Source organism: Staurois parvus, unplaced genomic scaffold (assembly GCF_062004578.1).
Source record: "Staurois parvus isolate SC_StPar_1 unplaced genomic scaffold, SC_StPar_1.0 ptg000172l, whole genome shotgun sequence".
Classification (NCBI taxonomy): Eukaryota; Metazoa; Chordata; class Amphibia; order Anura; family Ranidae; genus Staurois; species Staurois parvus.
In genome coordinates, this window is record NW_028317968.1 from 5283341 (window position 1) to 5295435 (window position 12095).

The 12095-nt window shown below is 43.3% G+C and overlaps 2 protein-coding genes across 3 annotated transcripts in view; one reads left to right on the forward strand and one right to left on the reverse strand.

Annotated features, from left to right (window-relative positions):
- The window catches only part of ALDH3A2 (aldehyde dehydrogenase 3 family member A2), a 132242-nt gene that overhangs the window by 9171 nt on the left and 110976 nt on the right, over positions 1-12095 (reverse strand). The gene's annotated exons all lie outside the window — the stretch shown is intronic.
- The window catches only part of LOC149462616 (multidrug and toxin extrusion protein 2-like), a 70392-nt gene that overhangs the window by 4550 nt on the left and 53747 nt on the right, over positions 1-12095 (forward strand). For both annotated transcript variants that reach the window (XM_089676615.1, XM_089676616.1), the window contains exon 4: positions 5779-5927. In XM_089676615.1, the coding sequence (XP_089532741.1) occupies positions 5779-5927 (149 nt within the window). The remainder of the gene's footprint in view (positions 1-5778; positions 5928-12095) is intronic.

A 12095-nucleotide genomic window follows, 5' to 3' on the forward strand; every position in this document is an offset into this window, starting at 1 on the left:
AGAGGAGAGGGGTTTCCTCAGGGACTCATCCCACAGCATGGACTCACACCCCGACTCCAGAAACTGTAGTGGACTACCCTGAAATTGTAAATGAAAAGCATGACGTAGTTGAATGTATCTAAAAAAGTAGGAGTTGGGGAGAGCATATTGAGCTTTTAAGGAATCACATGTTCTGAGCGTACCACCCTCACAGATCTGCTGAACATACTTAACATTTTTCGATGCCCAGACCTGAGGGTCAGGGAAATGAAAGAATTTTTTAAAAGAGGGATTCAGCCATAACAACCACCAGAACCTAAGGACCGCTCTCATAGCCATAGTAATAGGAAGAGGTGTGGCAGGACCCCTATATAACAGGTTACGGAGGGCTTCATAAGAGCCCATAAAAGCTGCCTCCCATACCACAGCAGCATTGGTCTCATCAGCCACTATCCAGTTGTGTGCATGAGAGAGCAACACCGCAAGCAAATAAGAATATAGATCAGGGCAGGCCAATCCCCCCTCAGTCCAGGGTCCCTGTAGCACCCTTAGTTTAAACCTTGGCTGCCTCGAATCCCACAGGAAAGGGACTACTGCTGCATCAAATTGTTTGAAATATTTCCATGGAAACCAGACCGGAGTATGTTGGAGTACATAGAGGAAGGAGGGAAGGAGTTTAATTTTGACTAAGTTAATCTTACCTATGAGGGAGAGTGGAAGGTTAGTCCATGATGCCATACATTGCTTTGCCCTCAAGAGTAACGGGAATAAATTGAAATCTAAGGGGTTCGGTGAAACCACAATACCCAAATATTTCAAAGTGGAGGCCCACTGCAAGGGGATGTCAGGATCAATCAAAGTTTTAGCACTCTGGTCTATAGGGAGAATTTTAGATTTATTCCAGTTAACCCTTAGTCCCGATAATGGTGAGAACTCAGAAATCAGGGCCAAGCCTGCCTTAAGGGGTGGACCCGGATCATGGAGAAAAAACACCATATCATCTGCTTATAGAGCCACTTTCTCAGTAATAGTGCCCACCTGTATACCCTGAACCTTGGGGGACATCCACAAAGCCTGAGCCAAGGGCTCCATAACCCACGCAAAGAGGGCAGGGAAAAGAGGGCATCCCTGTCTCGTCCCCCTACCCACAGGGAAAGGGTCAGAAAGGTCACCACCCAATTTGATCTGGGCCTGGGGATCACTATATAAAATGCTTAAGCAGGAACTAAAATGTTGGCCAAAACCCATCAGCTCCAACAACTTAGACATATAAACTCAGTCAACAGAGTCAAACGCCTTCTCAATGTCAAGCATGACCATCACTTGGGAGGATGACTCCACCGAAGGGAATTGAATATGTGACAAAATGTGTCACAAATTAATATCAGTGGATTTCCCAGGGAAAAACCCAGTCTGATCCATGCTTAGGATAGAAGGAAGGAGTTTCCGCAACCTCTGTGCTAAAATTTTAGTCAGAATTTTTAAATCATAATTCAATAGTGATATGGGTCTATAGGAGGAGCAGTGTAGAGGATCCTTACCAGGCTCCGGTATCAAGACAATGTGAGCCTGATACATGGAGGGGGGGAGGACACCCTGGGCCAAGCTTTCCCTGAAGAGATCATAAAGATGCCGTGCCATATCTGAAATATATAAGTTATACCAGTCTCCAGGAAATGCATCCGGCCCGGGGGTTTTATTGGGCGGGAATGCATGAATAGGTGCCTCAATTTCTGAGATAGTGATTTCTTTGTCAAGTTCAGCCTCATCGTCATCCAACAAATGCGGCACGGAAAGGCTTCCCAATTTATCCCCCAAGACCATGGGATCCGGAGAGGGGTGAGGACTATAAAGAGACTGAAAATAACTTCTAAATTCCTGCAGGATCTAAGATTGCTGATGAGATGCAGCCATTAAATTTGCCAACAATTTGCCATTCTTATCACTAGATTCAAACAATCTGCCCGCGAGAAGGGCTGCATCCGCATGGGACAGGGACGTAAAATGTTGTTCCAGCTTCCTGCGGGCCCCAGCCAACTCGGCATAATTGTCCTCAGTAGGGGAGTCCGTGAATTTAGAAACCATGTTGGCAACATTAAGTTCCAACATGGAAGTGGTGCTGGTGAAATCCTTCCTTGCTGTTTTAATGTCGAGATATATTGTCGTCGTGTATAAGCTTTGAAAGCGCCCCAAACTAACAAAGGGGAGGTAAACTGGGCATTAATTTCCCAAAACTGAGAGCAGGACCCGGATATCAACTCTTGTACATTGGTGTTGCGAATCCACCTAGGATCCTGTCTCCAACATCCTGGTTGTCTCCCGTTTCCCAACCTCAATGTCAAATCTAGTGGGGAATGATCAGAAATACCTGCCGGTAGATAAGCGACCCTCTGCACTGACTTGGAGAATGAACGAGAGCCAAACACAAGATCAATTCTAGAGGCCGACCTATGAGTTGCCGAGAAACATGAGTAGTAACGTACCCCAGGATGTTGAAGCCACCACAGCTCAGTCAAACCAAAGTCAACCAAAGGTTTAGGACCATATCTCCAAATCCGGATAGACGGTCCTCCTAGGGTTCGAGGAGTCCAAAGAGATGTCAAGTACCGTATTAAAGTCACCAGCAATAATCACCTCAGAGACCTGTATCTGGGCCAGCCACTCCTGTATCTTATATAATACCTCAGCAGAGAAAGGCGGTGGCAAATAAACATTGACAAAAGCATGTTTCACATTGCAAATCTCTAGGATTAAAATGATAAATCTGCCCCCAGGATCTAAACATACCTGCACTACAGTACACTGTACGGATTTATTCAAGAGTAAAGCAACCCCTCTCGCATAACTAGAATACGTAGCATGAAAAGCCTGTTGCACCCAGGCCCTACGTAGGGATAATATCTTATTACAGAGGAGATGAGTTTCTTGCAAAAAAAGAATATATGGTTTGCGAGATTGGAGAAATTTAAACATAAGGGACCATTTAAATTTATGGTTTAAACCTCGGAGATTCCATGAGATTGCTCTAAGCTCCATTAAATATCCAAGATAAGAAATAATGGAAGGAGGGCCATAGACCACTCAAATGAGCAAAAAATGGAAATGAAGGAAAGGGCCAATCGGGGGAGAAGGCCATCAGCCCTAGAGGGGGGCCTTCATAGCCCCCTACCGACCACAAATACCCCAAATCCCGCCACGACAGAAACCTAAGGCACGTACGGTTGTCATATAAAAAACTTAAACATACTTATCATAAACAATAGTAGAACCTCCCTACTGACCAGTAACCCCAACAACTGACTGATCAGTTTTATACCCTGAACAAAACTTGAAGTCCTTCCCTACAATAGCAACTAGGCTAAAATATAGATCATCAATAGAGGAGCCAATGCCAAACAGCTCCAGTATAGGATTGTGGGTCATCCGCAGAACATCTGATGGAAATGGCCCAAACCGTCTCCATACTTATGAGATAAGGATTCACCGGCTAGACTGCAATAACTGGTAAACCACGGGACTTGCCCAAGCTGCATCCAGAACTAGATAAAAAACAGGATCATCACCAATGGAGTAGACTAAAAAGAGAGAATGTCCATTGACAGGAAGTGGGGCCCCATGGAGGTAACCCAAGGCCGAATATAAAGTGGTGCAAACCAACAAGCATGACTTCACAGGAAACCAATAGTTACCGCAGAGTAGAAATCCATCCATCTGAATCAGCAGGGGAGTAAAAAAATCAGGAGGATCCCTCATACTGCACATGAAGGCGACTGGGATATAACATACTGTATTTAATATTTTTGTCATGAAGGCGTCTGCGAATATCAGTAAACGTTTTCCTTTTCTTCTGTAATTCAGCTGAAAAATCTGGAAATAACCTAATGGAAGCATTTCCAAATTGTAAAGATGTGCGTTTCCTGGCCTCAGAAAGGATGATATCTCTATCGCGGTAATTTAGAAAACGCACCAGGAATGGGCACGGGTTGTTACCTGGTATATTGCGGCCAGGTGGTACCCTGTGCACCCTGTCCACCACATAAGTGGATGAAACAGATAGGGGATCCAGTATTTCTTTAAAAAATAATTCTGGAAATTTTGATGGCTTCTCACCTTCTGCACCCTCAGGAAGACCCAGTATCCTGACATTATTGTGTCTAAGTCTATTTTCAGCATCATCTGCTTTGGCCGTCAGGGCGGACACTGAACGTTGCAAAACAGGTATAGAATTGGCGTGATTTGCAGTGAGATCCTCTGTAATAGAGAGTCTGGATTCAGTTTCAGTGATGCGGCCTTTAAATGTATCCAAATCAAATCAAAGCACGGATTAAAGTACAGTCTTCAGCCAGCTTATCTATGCATACCAAGAGGGAGGTTTTGCTCTGCTCAATAGCCGCTAGGATGGTTGATGTACCATCTGAGGGGGATAATGGAGGATCTGGGGTTGCCACCCGAATCGGGGTACATGGGACAGAGGGATCACCAGGGTCCGTGTCCATCTGCAATAGCATGGCCTGCAGCCGCTCAACCAAGATGGTGTCTGGTCGCATGGTTGGAGCCAGGGATTGATGGGACGGGGGTCCCTGCTTGGCAAAACGGCTCCTGGATGGCATCGGAGGTAAGGGCAGAGGGCAGGGGTAGAGATCAAGGCAATCAGAGGGTCTCAGCATCCCAATAGAGTCCGGATGACAACGGATTAATTACAGGATGACAGGAGCTCTTCAGCTGCACGTCCACCTCAGCTCACATCCCGGCCACGCCCCCCCCCCCCCATTGACTAACAATTTAAAGAAGTTTTGTCACTGCCTTAAAATGGAAAAATACAAGGCTTACATGCAAAAAAGTGATAATAAAACTTACCTGTCCCATTGCCTGCACCACTTGCCCCTATGTCTCTACCTCTACCTACAGTGACAGAAGAGAAAACCACGGTTCAGGGACTGCCAGCATACAACACTCTAAGAAGAATAGAATGCAGAACCTTCTTCAGCATGCTTGGATCTTCAACACAGCAGAATTCAGCAGGCAGGCAGTGGGAAAGCTAAGAATCGACTGCTTTGTTTGCACTTATGCCCTTTTTTACATTTTCTCTTTTTAACATAGCAACAAATGTTGCTTTTAAAATACAATGGTTTGCAAACAAAATATACTAATAATTTAAAATATTTGCTGACCTTAGTACAGTATAGTTACTCTATTCATGTCAAACATGAGTTTTATTCTCTGTAACTGGTTCAATCCAGACTGAAATGTTCACCGTGTAGGCCTGGTATATTATGTGGGATGTCTCTTCTGTAAATTGCAGTGAATTGAATCTGTGTTCACATTACACTTACTCCACTTAGTCTTACCAACTCAATCAAAATCTAAAAACCAATTTGCTGAAATTGGGCTTTAAACTTGAGACCAGTTTTTCTTTACTCAACCTCACTTTAAACTATACTAAATTATGCTCAGTTTCACTTCACTGCTTCTCTTACACACTGGTTGGACCCCCTACAGGAAAAGGTCTGCCCCATAAGATTTTTTCATCTGCAGCTGGTCCAAGAAAATGGTCTTACTGATAGCAGTTGGACTATGAATTATTTCAGACTGAATAATCCAGTATACTAGGGCCTTCCCATCTCAACGCTTTGCTTTTTATGAATTTTGGCAGGCCTGATGTTAAAGTACAACACAGGTACCCCTGGCATTCTTAAAAAGAAATGCAAACCTTAGGATGCTCATCTTGTGTTTTAAAATAAAACGTGAAGTGTTTGTGCCAGACATTTTTATACAACTAACCTTTTAACTGTCCTTTAGTTTTATGGAGGAAAAAATCTGAAATACATTGGGATCGTTGTCCAGAGAGCAATCCTCATTCTGTCTCTGGCATGTTTTCCTTGCTGGGCCTTCTATGTCAATACCGAGAACATCCTTCTGCTTTGTGGACAGAACAAAGACTTAGCAAGGTACAGTGGTTTACCTTAGAAGGGCATAGTTTAATGCATTAACTTTAAAAATATCTCCAATTTAGCATGAGTTTATAGGAAAAGTTACCTGCTCTTCTAGGCTTACACAAATAAATGTAAAAATGAGTGTTTTTTTAGGTAGTAACACACAGAGAGGCAAGTCTTTATGTCAAAGTCACCTGCTGCTGTAGATCTGCCAGACATTGACCTTTGTCCTTGAGGGTACCAGAGTTCTCATCACAAAGGTGGATCCATAGTCATAAGTGATGGTGGTGTTGATTATAAACTGAATAATTGTCAAAAGAAAAAGGTTCACTGAGCAGATATGAAATGGTTTAAACATAACTCCTATGCCTCAGTTTGGTAAACAAATGAGAGAACATAGTTTGGCAAGTCCAAGAAGAATGGATTGCTGAGCAGTACATTTCTGCACTGGAAGTGTAGATTCTTTATGTGTTTATAATGTAAAGTATTGCAAGACCTTTAAAATTGGGTTATTTATTTAAAAGAGGTTGTCTGCCACTTGCCAGGTATTTACTGTGGGTGGTGATCCTTTTCAGAAATAATGTTTGGTTTCAGTATAATTCCCAATTATTTCAGCAGAGGTCATATTCTGTGGTTTTAAAGGCATTATTCTTGTTTTTTTTGTCACAAGGAACTTAACCTGGTATCCCCCACCTGTAAAAGGTTTGGTTGTTTCTGAGGTCACAAAAAGTGCTATTCCTGCATATTTATCAGGAAGAGATGGAGATTTCCTTGCCATTTTTAACAGTTGTTCTTTGATACGGTAACAGTGGATGTGTGTTAGAACATCATGTGAGAGTTTTTCAAGGAAAAAGGAAGGTTTGGGCACTCTGTGAATTCTGTTGAGAATTGTTTCTTCCGCTGGCAGAGAAGATAGAATTTTAACAATTAAACCATTGGTTTAGTTCATATTGGACAACTGATTCTGGGATGCCACTTATTTTTACTTTATTGAGGTGAGACCAAGATCCATGTCATGTCATTCTCCTTTTTTATTATGCAGACTGTTGCCAATTTCTTTTATGTCAGACTTAAATTATTGTACAATAAAAAGAATATTAGTGTGAAGGGACACTAACATATCTTTCATAGTTGTGTCTAGCACTGGCTGATTCATTGCAGAGAATTCATTTATGGACTCTGCAAAACTTTTTGGTCTTCTAAAAATAAATTGGTAGGGCTTACCTCTGGGTGTGAAGGCCTTTCTGAGGCTTTTTAGGGTTTAGATTTGCCAGGCTGCTTATGGTAGATGAAGCAGGAGCGGTGGTTGCTTCTCTGGAAGCTAAGCAAAGAACTCCATCACTTATTAGTCTCTGTTCCTGCTGCTTCCTATATCTGGCACAGTTTAGGACAGAGAGCTCTGTTAAGCCTGCCATAGACGGTTTGAATTTCGGATGGTTCAGCAGCAACCAGCCAATGTTAAAACCATGTATGGGTAGGCTGAAAGCACCCAAGCTGATTGACTGATCAACTTGGGTACAACCAATCTGTCGGATTCTACATGCGATTATTGCTAGCAGTAATCAGTGTGTTCTCCCAGCTGGGACAGATCCCTCTGCCGGGACAACACAATGGCTTTGCTGGAGGGATTCCCTCATCAACACTGACTGTGTTGATGGGGGAATTGAGCAATTTTCTTTTCTGCAACCCGTGGTTGCAGGAAAGAAAGTCGCTCCATCTATGGCCGACTTTAGACTTTGTAACCATTTAGTACTTCATAAAGGTCTGGGGCCCCCTTTAGATTGCAATGAAAATAAGACTGAACGTGCAATTTGGTGGGATTTGTTATGCCAGATAAATTGGAGGAAAGATTTCTGGAGAGAGCGAAGCTTGGACATGGGGACAGGTACTGGGAGTGTTTCAAATAAGTACAATAGTTTGGGTAATATGGCCATTTTAAGTACATTGATCCTTCCCTGGAAGGAAATATTGTATAGGTCACAAGTTTTCAAAGATTGTGTGATGGTTTGAAACAGGGATGGGAAATTAGCTTCATAAAGGGAGTGTGATACGAGGAGGTAAGGTTAATTCCTAGGTATCTCAGGTAGTGGGTACACCAGCGGTATGGATAATTTGACTTAAGAGAGGACAGGATGGTAGATGGGATATGAAGTGGTAGTGCTTCTGTTTTGGAAGTGTTAATCTTATATCCGGATGAGGCACCATACAGTTGGAGAGTATGGTGGAGAACTGGGAGAGTGGTATGAGGGTCTGTCAGGGTTAAAAGTATATCGTCCGCAAATAGGGAAAGTTTGAATTCATGGTTGTGGGTATATATTCCATGTATTTCATGGTTGGATCTGTTGGCCATTGCCAGGGGTTCTAAGCAGATGATAAATAATAAAGGGGAAAGAGGGCATCCCTGGCATGTACCATTGCTTATCTGAAATGTAGAGGATAAATAAGAAGCCAATTTGACCTGGGAAGAAAGGGTAGAGTAAAGGGATTGCAGTTGCTTTTACAAATGAACCACAGAAGCCAAACTTCTCCAAGGTATGAAACATATTAGGCCAACCTCATCTATCAAACACCTTTTGGGCATCCAGGCTTAACAGAAGAGCAGGAGTTGGAGACTTGTTTATGAGGTCAATCAAATCTATGGTTCTCCAAGTGTTACCTTGTCTGGCCGGGACAAACCCAATTGGTCTCTATGCATAAGTTTGGGGATGAATTTGGTTAGCTTGTTGGTCAACGTGAATATGTGAATATTTTATAGTTGGAGTTCAGCAGAGCTATGGGACAATATTTATCTGGAAGGGAGGGGTCCTTGGCTGGCTTCGGGATTACTGAAATATATGAGTGCATAAAGTCATTGTGTGGGTGGACCCCTCTCAGAAGGGAATTAAATAAATCAGCTAAATGAGGGGCTAAAATACCAATAGAGGACTTATAATATGAGTAGGGAAAACCGTCTGGTCCTGGGGATTTATGTGCGGGTAGATTCTAAACAACATCAAAAGTTCTTCCATAGAGATATCTGCATTTAAAGAACTGATGTCAGAGGTCGATAAACGTGGCAAATGTAGTCTATGAAAGCGTTAAAAGCATCTGTTTGGAAGGGGAGTATGTGTATCAGGGGCAAGAAAGTTATATAGATTTTGGCAATATTCCCCAAATATTGTAGCCATAGTATGGGGGTCATATGTTGGGGTGCAATCAGGTTGGTTTAAGTGAAGGGAAGAGGGGGTTTGAGATTTGAGTTTGTTCACTAGCATGCGATGTGCTTTATTAGAAAACTCATAAAATGTTTGCCTAGCCCAGACAAGGGATAGAGCTGTTTTGTGGAGATCAAGAGCTTTGATTTTAACTCTTATATAGGTAACCTTGTATAACCGGGGGATAGAAGGTTTAGTAAGCAGTTAGTCTTCTGCTGTGGACAATTGATGTAACAAGGATTGCCTAGCCTAGGTGGAGTTTATCTTCAAATGGGTGCCAATAGAAATATGTATGCCTCTGATGATGCCTTGTGGGCTTGCCAAAAGGTGGAGGCTGAATCTACTATACCTATATTTAGGTGGAAGTAAGTTTCTAAATCACGAGACAGCTCCGCTCGAACCTGTTCCGAGTGTAGAGAGGTTTCGTTAAGGGCCCAATGACATACTTTGGGAGTAGAGTTGGAGAGGACAATGTCTAATGTTAACAAACCATGTTATCGAATTGATCTCTGAAGAGACTGGAGAGGAGATCATGGGCGTGGTAACAAAGAAGTGATCCAATCTAGAGTACATGTTATGTGGATTAGAATAGAACATAAACTGTGGAGAGGGTGATTAATCCTCCAAGCGTCAAAGAAGCGATGCTCTCTGTTGCGGAAAGCTGTAGATGTAGAGCAGAGCCTCTTTGATGGTGTGGGGGAGAACAACATTCTTCTGTCTTTATAAGGTGACATGACTAAATTAAAGGCTGCTCCAACTATCATGTATGGAATCGAGACTGAGCATAGCTTGTCAAGGGTTTGAGAAAGAAAAGAGAGTTGGCCAGAATTGGGGGCGTACGAGTTCAAAAGTACCACCGGGGTGCCTGCATACATATATTCCAATAAAATATAACAACCAGCCTGAGAGGAGTAGACCCTCAGGGATCAGTTTTCTTGATTAAGATAGCTACTTCGGCTTTCCCGGAGGGATCAAAGGCTGAATAAGATTGAGAGAAACTTAAAGGCAAAATTAAAGGTGCCATCCTCCTTAAAGTGAGTTTCTTGTATAAATATAACACTTTCCCCCGAGGATCTGAACTCCTTTAAACCCGTCCACCTTTTTTTTCATTGATTTAAGTCCCTTAACATTATATAATAAAAGTCTTAGAGCCATTATGAAATATTGTTAAGAATATTAGCTTCATATCCTGAGTATACAATCTGGATATCATCGATAAGACAAGGAGTAGATAACCTAAATTCAAATAAGGCAACAGGTGGAAAGATGTGGAAAGATCAAGGGCTATAAGGAAAATGGCCAAAAAATAGGAAAAGCTGAAGATATCCTCAAAGATATAAACCCGAGGCATCGAAGATGACTTGAGACATCAGGGCTAGGAGTCTGGTGTACAAAGGAGGAGACACAGCAGCTGCGTCCAGATGACAGGTACCTGCCTCAGCTAGCCTTGAAATACCTATTTTTAGGACATTTGCATAGTAGAGAGAAGTGGGTATGAATGTTTGTAAAAAGTTCCTACTGTAGACATACACATGGGATTGCAGGGGTCTCTCCAGGGAGATCAAAAGAGAGAATCGGGGCAACAAACCCGTTACCAGGAAAATGGACAGTGGCGATCCAGGTAGTCTTGGCCGTTGGGGAGTTTGAAGGAAACTTTTAATCCTTTACTTGGCTGGCTTCCAGATTTTGCTTGGAATAGAAGGCTTGGAGGGGGCAGATGGTTGCAGTAGAGCGTCTTCTGGTAGAGGGTGGAGGCCCAGTTGTTTGAAGAAAGCATCCACTTCATGTAATTCTCAAAGTAGTGTTTAAGAATTGTCCTTGGAGACCATGAGTTTAAATAGAAAACCCCAATGATAAGTAATACGATGCTTTTGTAGATGCGCAGTAACTGGCCTCAGGGTGCGCCTCTTGGCCAAAGTGAGAGGAGATAAGTCGCTGAAGATCTGGAGTTTGTCCCCTTTGAATTCAAGGGATGTTTTGTTATGGGTGGAGATGAGCAGGGCCTCTTTACAGTCATAGTAGTGAAAATGTATGATAACGTCTCTGGGCCTAGCACCCGTAGGTTGCTTCGGGCCTAGGGATCTATGGGCCCAATCCATACACCAATCACTGTCCGGGACCTTGAAAGCCAGAGTTGTAAACAAAGACAGCAAATAGCATTTAAGTTGGGGGTCAGGAACAGATTCAGCGATGCCACGAACACTAATATTTTTGTGGCGTTCCCTGTTTTCCAGGTCTTCTTGTTGAAGCTGTAGTTGGGTAGCTTAATGCTTTAAATTGACATTGTCCTCTTCCAGGACTTGCACGTATTGTACCAGTTCATCATATTTTGTTTCAAGATGATCAGTGTGTTCCCCCAACTGTGTTATCTCTCCCCTTAGCTCCTGAGCAATTTTCCCAATTTCAGTGGAAATAGTGCAGGTAATATTGTGAAGAAATACCTGCAATTTTTCCTACAGGACCTCTGCCATCAGGTAGGAAGCTGGAGGGGTTGATGGCTGCGGACTTGGGATGTTTGTGTCCGCTCCCGCCATTTCAGGGTTCGGAGCACTCGCCTGGACTGCCGCAACTACTCAAGGCCGGGGATGTAGGCCTGGTAAAGAAGTGGTCGAGAATGGAAGGCCTTGGTTCTGGAGGCGGAGGCGAGGGTTGTTTCCACCACCCGATTTTTCCCATGTGTGGGCTCGCGGTTGTCCTGAGTCGAATGAGGGCTCTTCCGTGGCTATAGTGGCTGTAGAAGGAGCGTGGGAGGCTGTTGCAGGCTGAGGATAGGTGGAGCTCACCCGCTACACATCTGCAATTTTTTTAAAGGAGAAGTAGGGCCAAAGGTCTTTTGGCCCTACTTCTCCTGTGGGTCACAGGAGTACCCTTAGTTCTGCACTCCTGTAACTCATTTTGAGCCAACAGTGGGCTAAAGCCTGCTTTCAGCTGATGTCACAGAGCTAGTTCGACTCTGGAGATACCGCGACTTTAATGTCGGGATCCACCC